General features: G+C 54.0%; 1 protein-coding gene across 2 annotated transcripts; it reads right to left on the minus strand.

The window, feature by feature from the left end:
- Positions 1-235: 235 nt before the first annotated feature.
- Positions 236-10,797, minus strand: Gm39002 (predicted gene, 39002). 2 transcript variants are annotated; one of them, XM_017312423.2, is made up of 2 exons: positions 9,843-10,797; positions 236-2,968 (listed from the first exon to the last, which is right to left on the minus strand). In XM_017312423.2, the coding sequence occupies exon 2, from the start codon at positions 1,510-1,512 to the stop codon at positions 472-474; it is 1,041 nt and encodes a 346-aa protein (XP_017167912.1). In that variant the 5' UTR covers positions 1,513-2,968; positions 9,843-10,797; the 3' UTR covers positions 236-471. The 2 variants fall into 2 exon arrangements, with proteins under 2 accessions (XP_017167912.1, XP_017167911.1); XM_017312422.1 differs by lacking the exon at positions 9,843-10,797 and having other exon boundaries at positions 236-2,190; positions 2,807-4,117.
- Positions 10,798-12,965: the final 2,168 nt, after the last annotated feature.

Genomic DNA, 12,965 nt, shown 5'->3' on the forward strand with positions numbered 1-12,965 from the left:
GGTATTGTCTATGAGGGCACATAGGTCTACATAGTACATATATTATTATGTGCAGCAAATTTAATGGACATGCAATTGGCCTGATGTTTCCTGGACTCAGGGAAGGGAGCAGCCAATGAGATGGGATAGGCCTTCGTTCATGGTTTTACTCCTAGGGGAGGGGTTCTTGGTGAGTGACAAGAAAGTGAACAGGAAACTCCATTGTCAATGAGGAAGCATGGCCAGGGGTGGGGGGAGGGGGAGGGTGGTCAGACTGAGGCCTGAGAGTGAGAGCCATTCCACAGAGGGCACTGGGCAAAAAGGAACTGGAGTAGAGGTGCTGGGGTGTGTAAGCTGCCTATGGCAAGAGAAGCCAGAGTCTGAGCGAAGGGTGATGGGGTTGAGCAGTATCAGGACCGGACCAGGGTGGGGACAACGATGGTTAGATTTAGTGAATACAGTGGGCAGCCCTTAGAGATAGCATGACGGCAATTATTTGTCATCAAGTGCACTCCAGCTACCCTGCAGAGGCTGGCCTGGAAGGATGTGACAGTGCCCATGATCAGGCCAGCCAGGAGACCTGCAGCTGGCTTTAGGATACTGAGGTAGCAGAAGTGATGGTGGGAAGGGACTGTTGGAAATGAATACATATTGTCTGTAGTACTGTGGGGATGGATGATGGAGTGGACCTGGGCAAGAGGAAAGAGAATTCCTCCCTTCTCTCATCAGCTGGCTGATGGTGTGTTTCAGTGTGAGGATGGCTGACTTAGAGCCAAGGTGTGGGCTGGTAGCACGGATATGCAAGCTCTGCTTGGCCCACCAGATGTGGAAAGGGTTGTCAAGCATCTGTGTGTCCAAATAAGGAAGGAGCTTGAGCAGAGATGGGACTGGGGAGGCACCAAGTGCCTGTGAAGTCGCTGTAAGGTGGGACCAACTAGGGGGAGAGAGGGAAGTGCAAAGCAAGCGTGGACCCTGAGCTCTGTGCCCAGGGTTAGGAGCTGGGAAGAAGAGGCAGACTAAGCAGCCCTCCACGGTGATGGGGCTGGTGATGGAGAACTTAGAGAAGTGCCCGTGGTGGCGAAAAAAAGCAAGGAGAGGAGCCAAGAGCGACCACTGGATCTGCTGGTGCTGGTGCCAGTGGTCCTGCTGCTGCTGGTGGTCTAGAGCAGGCAGGAAGAACCCTAGCTGGTGTTTGAGGAGAGAACAGGACACAAGGGCAGAGGCAGTGAACTTTAGAAGTGTCGTGGGAATGAACAAGAATAGGGTCTCTGCAGAGAGGGAGCTGTAGGGGAGGGAGCATGGAGATGGCCATTTCCAAAGACAGGTGATAGCTGCCAGTCTCAAATGCTGTGCAGAGGAACAGTGCTGGGCTGGAAGGAGGGGCGGGCGGCGCACTGTGAGTGACAGCAGCCCACAGTGTTTACGCAGCCTATCAACCCCCTTCCTCACACGCTCCTGGGAAACACTCAGGTCCACACAATGTTGGAAAAATTGTGGTGAGTGTCCATAACCTGCTATCAGGGACTTTCTCATTTCTGACCAAACACCTGGCAATCAATCAATCAACCAATCAATACCACACCAGGAAGGCTGTACTGTGATTTATGATTTGAAGAGGCACAGCCTGTCATGGAGGGAAGACACAGCAGCAGGTGGTTCCATGGTGGAGGTCGCAGGAGCCTGGACCCTGCACATCTTGATAGATTAGAAAGTAGAGATGAGGCAGGAAGTGGGGCAAAGCTTTAAGTCCCACCCCCTGGTGGTCCCCCTCCCTTCAGCTAGACCCCACCTCCTAAAGGTTGTACAGCTTCCTACAGCAGCACCACCAACTTGAGACCAAGCATTCAAACCTGCCATTTCTCAAGAGACCGTGATGCCCAGAGTTTATTCATCATTGTGACCTCGTCAGATATGAGTGCTCCCATGTGAAGCTCTGGGGAGGAAGAACACCATTCTGTGACTGCAGTGCCATCCCACATTGTGTCACCAACAGTGACACCAGATCATTGATGCTTCTAAAGAAACCCAAGTTCATGCCACCCCAGTTGCCCAGAGACCATCTCCTAGGCCTTTCAGTTGATACTTCAGAAGCTGGAGAGATGACTCAGCACTTAAGAGCACGGGCTGCTTTATAGAAGACCTGGGTTCAATTACCAGCGTCCACATCCAATTCCAAAGGATCTGGCACCTTCTTCTGGTTTCCATGGGGCACTGCACACATGTGGTACACAAATATACATGCAAACAAAACACCATATGCATAAATTAAAAGTAAATAAATCTTTTAAAAAATTTAAAGATTCTCTACACTAGAATGGCAGGAGGAGCCATACACTGTACCTGGATGATGTTTGTAATCTCAGACTAGAACAGGTTCTCCATTTTTTTTTTTTTTAAGGAACTAAAGATTGAATCCAGGGCTGCAAGTATGCCTGGTAAATGTATTATCACTGAATCACAACCCAGCCCCTCACTGGGGGATTCTAGGTAGGGGCTCTACCACTGAGCCACACCCTCAGCCCCTCACTGGGAGATTCTAGGCAGGAGCTCTACCACAAAACCACGCCCCCAGCCCCTCACTGGAGGATTCTAGGTAGGAATTCCCCAGACCTCTTTTTACTTATTTTGAGGTAGGGTCTTCCTAAATTGCTCAGGCTGTCCTTCAATTCATTCTGTAAACCAGCCTAGCCTTGAACTTACAATTTTCCTGTGGGAGCCTCTCAAGCAGCTGGGATCCCTGTGACCCCAGGCACAGTCTTATTGGACAGACTGGTATGTTGGTTGTCCTCAAGAACACCCCATCCTCTGGCTCTGCTGGCTGTCTAACCTTTTCCTGAGTCTGACAAGAAGCGGCTTAAGCATGGGAGGACTTGCTTGGTTCACAGTTCGCAGGTCCATCATGGAAAGGAAGGCATGGAGGTGGCCACGTTTCATGGCTGCGTTTGCAGAGCATGAGGCAGCTTGCTGGCATGGCTGTAGCTCTTCACATCTTGACAGAACAGGAAGCAGAGAGAACTAGAGGCGGATCGTGTTATAACTGTCAAGGCTAAGGCATCCTAGATCTCATGGGGTGAGGCAAGACAATCAGGAGTCTATGCTTATCCTCAATTACCTAGGGAGTCTGAGGCTAGCCTGGGCTACTTGAAACCCTGCCTCAAAGACAAGCAGAAGATGCTAACTGCCCATGATGCAACACTCTTTCCACAAAGACACTGTCATAGTGATGCCAGCCATAATGATGTGTATATGTACATAACATGTATACACATGCATTCACAAAAAACCACAGTACTTTTCGTTCTTCTTGACTCTCACATTGTCCCCGTGTTTGTGAGTGGAAGCCCATTCCAGAGGGCTCCTGTGTCCTTTTGATGTGACTGCTTATTTACAGTTGTGCTTTCTGGTACAGTAGCTTTCTCTAGGTTACTTGATATTTGCCCTACCCTAGAGATGGAAGCAGTCATTCCCCCAAGGCTTATAAGAAATAGCATATGGAAATCAAGTTCAAGGTGGTACGCCTGCACATTCCAGCCACACTATCCTCTCCCTAAGAATGGCTTCACGTTGGCCAAGATAAAGTAAGAGGGTTTTGTGTTCTTCATTGCTATTGTCACCTACTGCTGTGTAACAACAGATCACCCTGCAGTACATGGTGGCTTCAAACAGCAAAACCACAGTCATCCTGTCTTAAGCTTCCTGTAAGTCAGGAAGTAGGGACAGGCTTGGCTGGAAAGTTCTGGCCCTTGATTTACTAAGGGAGGGCTGATATCTTAGAGCCCTTCTGTGAGCAGTCCCCCCAACATGGCCACCTTGAGAATTTTATCAGCTCAGAAGCTGACAAGGACCCAACCCAGCAAGTGAGGCAGAAGCTGCAGCCCCCTCCTGATCTCACCATGAAGTTCACAGTCCATAGGCTGAAAGGCTTCAGTATTTCTAGTCACCTAGAAGCAGTTGTTTGTTTTATTGTGCAGCACAGCACACACACTGAGGGCAGGGACAGTTCCGAGGAGTCAGCTCCCCCACCTTCGTCACGGAGGTTCCACGGATCAAACTCAGGTCACCAGACTTGATGACAAGCCTACTCATTGAACCATCTTCCCTGCACCCCCTTTGCCTTTTCGCTGTTGTGTTTTGACACAGGGTCTTTATTTTTATTTTTACTTTTTAAAAAGATTTATTTATTATTATTATATCTAAGTACACTGTAGCTGTCTTCAGATGCACCAGAAGAGGGCATCAGATCTCATTATGGATGGTTGTGAACCACCATGTGGTTGCTGAGATTTGAACTCAGGACCTTTGGAAGAGCAGTCGGTGTTCTTAACCACTGAGCCATCTCTCCAGCCCCTTGACACAAGGTCTTAATAAATAGCTCAGGCTGGACTCAAACTCTATCCTCCTGCCTCAACCTCATGAGTTCTGGGATTATGAGCTGCTTACCCTGGTTTTGTTTTTGTTTGTGTCAATGTGTGTATACAGACATGCCTGTATGCAGATGTGTTTGTGTGTAGTTGTGTAGTGTACATATATGGGCAAGTATGTATATGTACAGGCATGTGCACATGCAGTGAAGGTGTGTGTGCAGGCATGTGTATGCATGTGCATATGTGTATATATGGGTGCGTGTGTATATACATATGTAGGTGTGGGTATTTGTTCCTATATGTGCAGGTATGTCTGTGTGCACATGTATATATGTGTGAAGGCATATGTGTGTATGTAGTCACATATATGTGCATGTGGAAACCAGAAGTCATTGTCAAGTGTCTTTCTCAGTTGCTCTTTGCTTTTTATTTTATTTTTTAAATTGTGTGTTTTTGAGTGCTTTGCCTTCATGTATATATAGCATCCTACGCATGCCTGGTATCCTCAGAGGCCAGGAGAGAGCATTAAATCCCTTGAGACAGAAGTTAGAGACCGCTATGAACTGCCATGTGGGCACTAGAACTTAACTGCTGAGCCACCTCTCCAGTCCCTCCAGTTTCTCGTGAGCCAGGGTCTCTTGCCGACCGTTACCTGGCTGACCTGGCTGACCTGGTTGCCCAGACCTGGATCTCCCTCTCTCCACTTGCTTGGTGTTTAGATGGCTGGTGCACGCCTCTGTGCTTGTTTGTTTGTTTGTTTGTTTGTTTGTTTTGTTTTGTTTTGTTTTTCGAGACAGGGTTTCTCTGTGTAGCCCTGGCTGTCCTGGAACTCACCTTGTAGACCAGGCTGGCCTGGAACTCAGAAATTCGCCTGCCTCTGCATCCTGACTGCTGGGACTAAAGGCGTGCGCCACCACGCCCAGCTGCTTTTCTATTTTATCACAATGGCTTTTCCACGGATTCTGGGAGTGAATACAGGTGCTAAGTCCCCAGGAAGTCCCCTAGCTGATGTTTTGACATCATGTATATCTACCAGCTTATGTGGCTTGAAGGGTCACTGCCATGGTCTCTTACTATACAGCTGTTCTGATAGTTTGGGAATAAAAATACGGACAACGCATGGGGGGCACTTTCACTCATGGTGTCTGAGGAGTTTCATTGTATCCTAGGGGAAGCTGGAGTTGGGGGATCTCAGTGTGTCCTGAGAAGGAGGCTTAATGTGAGTGGGGTAATATACTCTGGGGGGATAATGCTGGGGAATTTCAGTGAGTGCTGGAGAAGCTTGGTGTTGGGGTTTTCAATGCATCATGGGGTCCTGGCACTGGGGTTTTCCTTATTTTCTGAGAAGATGCCTGGAACTGAGGCAGGAGGCTGAAGCTAGTCACATGGCAGGGCCTGAGAAGCAGAGAACTGGACCTTCAAAGGTCAACCCCAGTGACCCACTTCTGTAAGCCATCAAAATGGTGACACCCACTGCTGAGCAAAGCATGAGCCTGCGGGGGAGGGGGCGCTTCTCAAACCCAAACCATAGGCCTACCTAATACAGGTTTCTGCCACATCCAAAGCCATGTCAAAAACCAGTGGTGAAGAGACGAGGCTGTGACCCAGTTGGCAGAGCATACGCATACGCACAGAATGCTCGCCACCCTAGGTTCCATGCTCAGCCCAAGTCATGGTGACACGTGGCTGTCACTGTCTGGACAATGGAGGCAGAAATCAGCAGTTCCAGTTCATCCCCCTTTACATTGTGAGTTTGAGTCTAGCCTGGGCTACATGAGACCCAGTCTCAAGGTGGCCACGAATCAGGATGAGCCTTGGCTGAAGGTTAGGCCATGAGGGCAGAGCTGAGGTAGGACCGGGTGACATGGAGGTTGGTATCACAGTTGCTGCTCTTTGCTCTTCCTGCCTCTCCGTGTCTCCACTCCTTTCAGCCTTTCAGGAAGACCCCCTCCTCACCCCTGCCCCCCCCCATTGCTGTCATCTGATGGTCCTTTTCTGCCCTGCTCCCACTCCATCCTCAATAGCCAGGAATGCGAAGCCTCCTCTTCCAGGCCTGTGGGTCTCCTCTGCCCCACCTTCCCCCCAGCCTCTTCCTCCCTCCTGATCTCTTACTCTCTTCATGGCTGTGCACCTTCTGGAGCAGGTGCTTGAGTTACCCTGTCCGCTGGAGGGTGAGCTATCCAGGGTCAGGGGCTTGCCCACGCCTCATCTAGCACTTATTATAGTCACCCTTGTCCACCCAGCGAGCAAGCCTGAGATTCCAGGAGAACCAGAGTCTTCCTTAGTGTTCCCTTCCTTCTTCCTTCCTTCCTTCCTTCCTTCCTTCCTTCCTTCCTTCCTTCCTTAAGAACTCTGGCCCCAGACCCTCTGCTAGCGACTGGCTGGATGTGCAGGGATTGTAGACCTTCAGCCTCCACAAACCCACATTTCTGAGCACTGACCCTCAAGCAGAGAACCTTGTTCCCCAGTCAACAGGCAAGGATCTGTGGGGCTACCAGGGACCCTGGTCTTCACCAAGTCTCTCATCCTGGCTCTGCCAGGCACCTAGTAGGCTCCTGACTGGGCCCTCCTCTCTTTGGTTGTCCTCTGTGGCATTCAGTTCTGTATGTGCCTCAGTACCCACCCCAACTATTTCTAAGGTACCCACCATGACCTCACCCCTCTGTGAGCTCTAGGTCACTCCCAAGCAGGTCCAGGCTCTCAGCAAATGTCTGTTTGGCCGCTTCCCTTCCAGCTCCCGGGCTAGCAGCTGCACTGCCTGCTTCTGAGCTAGGGCAAACCTCCTGTTCTCTTGGGCTCTAATGGTTTTAAGAACAAGGACCCAGACCCCGAGAGAAGTGGTCCTTATTCTTCACCTTCTCCCCCTATCCTAAGTTAATAGCCAGGCTTTTGTAGGGAAAGCATTTGCCTACCTTTAATACTGGAAGAGCTTGGGATGTCTGGTTGTAATGAAACCGCCTCCTCCCAGCCCTCCTGTGTTCCACCTTCCTAAGCCCCTTCCTTAGTGGCCAGACTTTGGGGGTGGGGAGTGAGCAGGCGAGAGCATCCAAAGAGAAGTGAAGAAGGGCGGGTGGTGTCCTTGTGACCTCCCCAGGCGTCCTGCCCCACCCCCTCTTCCCTAGGCTGGCACCAGCTTCACACCTCTCCACGTGTCCCAGCACCCTCTGCCTGCACCTGGGAAGGTGAGAGTGTAGGGGGCTGGGACTCTCCTCTGCTCTGCACAGGCGCCTGGTCACTGACAGGTCCGGGCCAGGGGCTCAGAACCAGCACCCCTGATCATTCTCCTTTGTGGTTGCTAGGCCCAAGACAGGCCCCACTCCCCGCACGAGACTCCCTCCAAAGCCCTTCCTAGAATGGTGACTGAGGAGGAGTCTGGGTAACTGGCGCTCCATAAACACCAGGCAATGCTCCCCCTTGTCCTGAACTCCCAATGTCTCCCCAGCTCTCCTGCCTCCCCCAGGAGAGTCTCTCTGTACCACCCAGCGGCAGGACCTGCCTCAGTTCCCTCCCGGCATCCCAGACCTGCCACTTCCTTCTGGCTCCGTGACAGCATTAACCCTCATCCTTCCTACTTCGGTCCAGCCCTCTCCCTATACTTCTTTGGCTTTCCTTCTCTTCTTGCCATCCCATTCCTTCCCGGCCTCCCTGCCCCCAACCTCCGTGTGTCTCCTCCACTGCTGGCCAGCTTTCCCGCCTCCCTCTTTCCCACCTTCCCCGCAGTGCCCATCAGGTCTCCGCCATCCCATCCATTCCATGGAGGTCTAAGAGTTCTCCAAGTTCGAGCCCCGTTCCCCTCCTCCCTCCCTCACAACGCCGCTTACACTTCCTCTTCTATAACCCCTTCTCTCCTCCACTCCCCTTTCTCTCCTTTCTCCCTCCTTCTTCCCTCTCCTTATCCCTCCCTTCCTCCTTTGCTCCCTTCCCCCTTGGCTCTGGCTCCCCTTCCCTCCATCCTCCCTTTCCCCTCTCCCTCCCTGTGCCCCCTCCCCCTTCCTCGCCGCCTCTCCTGCCCTCCCTCCCCAGCTTCCCCGGCCACTCTCCCCTCAGCGCCCTCCCTCCTCCTCCTCCTCCTCCTCCTCCTCCTCCTCCTCCCTCCTCCTCCTCCTCCTCCTCCCGCTCCCCACCAGCATCAGTATTCCGCTCGCGTCCGCGGGACTCTCGGCTGCTCTCGGCGGCTGCCGCACCGTCCGAGCGGGGGCCGGGCCGGGCCGGGGCCTGGGGGGGTGGGTGGGGGGAGCGGCGGGGCCGCGGCGGAGGCGGGCGGCGGCCAGGCTGGCAGGCGGCGAGCGCGGTGCGCGGGCGGGCGGCGGGCCGGGCGGGGGCGGAGCCGCGACCCCGAGGACGCCCCCGGCCCAGGCCCCGCGCCCCGAGCGGACCCCGCGGGGCATGCCGCCCCTCGCCGGGAGCCCGGAGCCCGCGGTGAGTCGGAGCGCGCAGCGCGCGGGGACGGGGCAGGACAGGGCTGGGGCCAGGCTAGATGGGGATGCGGAACCAGGATGGGGTCGGACGGAATGGAGACGCAGAACCGAGATGCGGGCCTGGACCTGGACCGGCGCCCCCGGCGGGGCGACCGCAGCTGGCGGGCCGGCTGCGGACAGGGGCGGGAGTCCGCTCCCCCACGCCCTCCTCCCCGCCGCCGGGGGGCGTGCGGGCGATGGGGAGGGGGAGAGGCGGGCACGGGGTTTCCTTGGTGACCGCGCCTGGCAGGAGCGGTTGCCGTGGCAACCGGGGAGAACCGGGGAGTTTGGGAAGTGAACATGGGAAAGCCAAGAGGGGGTGACTGGAGAGGGAGGCAGCTTCAGATCCCACTCCCCAGCACCGATCCTCCTCTCTCTGGACGCAGGTCCCGCCCCTCCCTCCGCCCAGGACCCCTTTTCTTTGGACCCGCATCAGGCCCCAGGGCTGCGGTCCTCGCAAGTCTCCTTGGGACCCCTGCTTACTCGGTGCTCTTCGCGAGCGGACCTCCCCAGCCACTGCCGGCCTCCCTCACACCTGTTCTTCCAAGGCCTTCTTACTGCACTTCTAATCCGAGCCATCTCTGACCCTCTCCGCGAGACGTCCCTCCACCCTGCTTCCTAGACCCAGCTTGGGCCTGCGCTCCTCTAGGCCCCATTCTTCTCCTTGCCTTGAGCTCCTAACCTTGCTAGCTGGTACCCCTTTCTCCTCAACCCAGATCTTTTAGAGGTCCCATTCTGTGATCCTTCTTTCCCCAAATATCTGTCTTCCTGTCTTCTCACCTAGAGTACTCGGATCCTACCCACCCCCAAAACCTCAGATCCTCCCCAGAACCCTCTACCGGCTCTCCTTTCTCCTAGCTGTCAATCCTATGCCAGAAGCTCAGGCTCTGTCCAGGGTCCCTCCCAGGTCTCCACTGTCAGCTTCTTCAGACTCCACCTCTTGGGCCAGGGGGCCAGCCAGTCTCTCCGCTAGATTCTGAGTCCCCCATGTTCTTGAGAACCATTTCCTCTCTGGGCACTCCCACCTCTGGCCCTTCCTTACCCTGCAGCCTCGGATGACTTTCCCCTGGCTGGGGAATTCTCCCGGGGAGCACCCCAGCTGGGCAGTGGGGGGAGCCTGGGGTGCTTCTCGCCCCCTCCCCAGCTGGGAGCTGCAGCCGCGCCTCCCTCTGCATCACCCATTGCTATGCGCCTCACATCGCGAGTCCAGCCGCGCAGACAGGAACTCTCGGCTCCAGTGGCAGCTGGTAGTAGCCGAGTAAGCTTCCCTCTGGTTCAGGCAGCTCTCCTCCCTGTTCCTCTCCCAGGACCATGACCAGTCTCGACCTCCCTCCTTTGGAACATCTTCTGCCTGCACTTTGCGGGTTCCTCTTCCCCTTTTGACCTGCCTGCTTTGCCCTGGGCCTTCTCTGATTCCTTCTGGTCCTCCGCCTCCTGATTATTCAAATACACACAGAAGAAGAGGAAAGCCAAAGAGAAGCTCTGCGGGAGGCTGTTGGGAGACACTCAAAGGGAGTCCAGAGAGAAGAATGGCTTTCCATACACACACACACACACACACACACACACACACACACACACAAGGGTTTGTTGCACAGAAACACACACACGGAGGGAAAAGTCACTCGAGAGATGGAAAGGGATACACATTCCCACTGAGCCCACACAGAGACCCCAAGCCACAGACTCAGGGAGAACAAGACCCACAAACCACTCTGCTAGAGCTGGGGAATATTCTGCTATCCAGAAGCAGAGAGGAGTCCAAATCAACCCAGAGGAAAATGGAGTGTGCAAGCAACACACACACACACACACACACACACACACACACACACACACACACACACACCATGGAAGAAGTCCCCACACTTGGAATCCTGTGCTCACAGAGACCTGGAGGGAAGGACAAAGGCAGAAACCCTCGTGCGCACACTCGCCCCTCAGAGACAGAGAGTGAGGGTCTGAAGCTGCCCCTGCCTTTACTGTAGAAATGAGTAACCCCGCTGTCCACACTGTTGCCGGTGGACTATGACTGAAGGGGCTGTGCTAGAGGGCTGCCAGGGCTGTTCCTGATACCCCTAAGAGCACCACCAAGATCTGTCACCCCAGAGGTTAGCTGAACTGAGGCCTTAGGTGTCAAAGGTCTCTGATAGCTGGCAGCTGTGCAGAGCTCAGGCACACCATCGGGGCCCATGTGGAAGCTGCTCTCTGCAGCAAAGGATGCTCTGCTTGGCCTCTTGCATAGATAGCCTGGCTCAGGCTTGGATTTTGGCTTTTCTGCCATTCCTCCCTGCCCCCAGCTCAGCATCCACTTCACAGTGCCCACCCCATCTTCTCTACCAGGGCTTCTGTGGCAAGGTGTCACCTCGCCTCCACCTATCTGCTTTTCCTAGGGGCTGACCTGTCATTCTCAATCCGGGATTGCCCTGGATTCCTGTCAGCCTTTTCTAGTGGCAGCACTGGGAGAAGACCCCATTTCTACTCCCTTCCCTGGGTCTCCCCTATCTCTGCCTGGTTCCTGAGGCCTGTGGTTCCCTGTATTTGGCTAAGAGGATGGTGCACCTAGGATCCCAGCATTCATTTGTCCATGGCAACCCAGGCAGGACTACACACTGAGAATCTGTCCCTCCCCCAACAACAGGTATCCACAGAGCAAGAAAGGGGCATGGTGGGGCAGGAAGCAAAACAACAGGAAAATGCAGTCACCTCCCACAGCACCTGTGCCAATGGCAGAAAGAGTCCCCTAACTGAAGAAGAACCCACATACAGATATCCAAGGTTGGAGTCTACCTGGAACCTTGCAAGAAACCACTGTGTCATGCATGGCTTGTCTTCCTCCACTGACCATTGCTAGGGCCCCATCTGCATAGCCAACTGTCTTGTTGTCTATGTTTGCTCACTGCCAGAGGCATGCTCTGGGGGCTTAGAGGGCAACTGTGCCCTTTGGGTAGGATTGGAGAACAAGGAGCCTTGGGGATACTAAAAAATGATCACTTGGTCTCAACTCCAGGTCAGGGGGCAGATGTTGGCCCCTTGGTGAAGTGATCATGACCAGCTGAGAGTAGATCACCCATGTTCTCCCTGGACCCCTGCAGGGAGCATAAGCTTGTGTCTGAGTCTCTGCCTCTGTCCCTGGTCCTGAGGCTGAGATGGTTTTGCCAGACAGAGGGTGGCAAGAGAGTAGCTCCAGTGGCAGGATGCCCCTTGTTGCCTGGAAACACATAGTAGGCTGTTGTCATGGTATGTGGGAGGGGGGAGGGCCTGCAAAAGCCTAGAGATGGCCAGGGAGGGGCCTGCATTAGGGCCAGCAGGAGCCCATCCCGGGGGATGCTGACTGTGAAGTTGTGGGGTTTGAGCAAGTTAAGATGAGCAAGAGGTGAACGAGAGAAAGAGGTGAGCCTCAGATCATGGCAGGTCCCAGCATTGTAAGCTTGGTTCCAGAGCCCTTGTCTAGTCTCTCTGAGGAAGGTGGGAAGCTACAGGGAAGGGTGAGGCACTGGGAGGCGGGACAGAAGAGAGCTGTCCTGGTCTTGCCTAGAAAACGCCAGGACACAAGCCTAGTGCAGTCATAGCAGCATTCGTGGGAGATCCAACCTACGAGCCAGCCTAAGCCAAGACTGCGTGGGGATTCCTTCCCATCCTGTAGTAAGTCACCCTAGCAGGGAGGCACTGCCACCGCATCCAGACTGACAGGAGAAACTGTGGCCCATAGGTATGAAGTACCCTGTCCAAGGTCAAGTATTGTATACAGAAGGCCCCAGCCATTCTGTAGACTGCCATGCAGACCAGGAGCCTCTGCTGTACACAGCACAACTGAGGCCTAGCGTTGGGAATGTAACTAGGATGTTAAAGGCGTGTAGACATTTGGACATCTAAAAAGAAATCAAGAGTCTCAGCCTGTCCTCGTGACACAGACTTGTCATCTCAGCTACTTGGGAGGCAGAGGCCAGCCTGGCTATATAAGAGAAACCCTGTCTCAAAAAAACACCAAAAAAACAAAAACAAGACAATAACAACAGTGATTAAGAGCACTTCTTGTGGTTGCAAAGGACCTAGGTTCAATTCCCAGCCCCCGAATGGAGGTTTACCATCTCTTTGGGCACCAAGCACAGACACACACGTGAGCAAAACATCCGTATGCATAAAACAGTAAAAATAAATCTAA

This window comes from Mus musculus, chromosome 7 (genome assembly GCF_000001635.26).
Source record: "Mus musculus strain C57BL/6J chromosome 7, GRCm38.p6 C57BL/6J".
Classification (NCBI taxonomy): domain Eukaryota; kingdom Metazoa; phylum Chordata; class Mammalia; order Rodentia; family Muridae; genus Mus; species Mus musculus.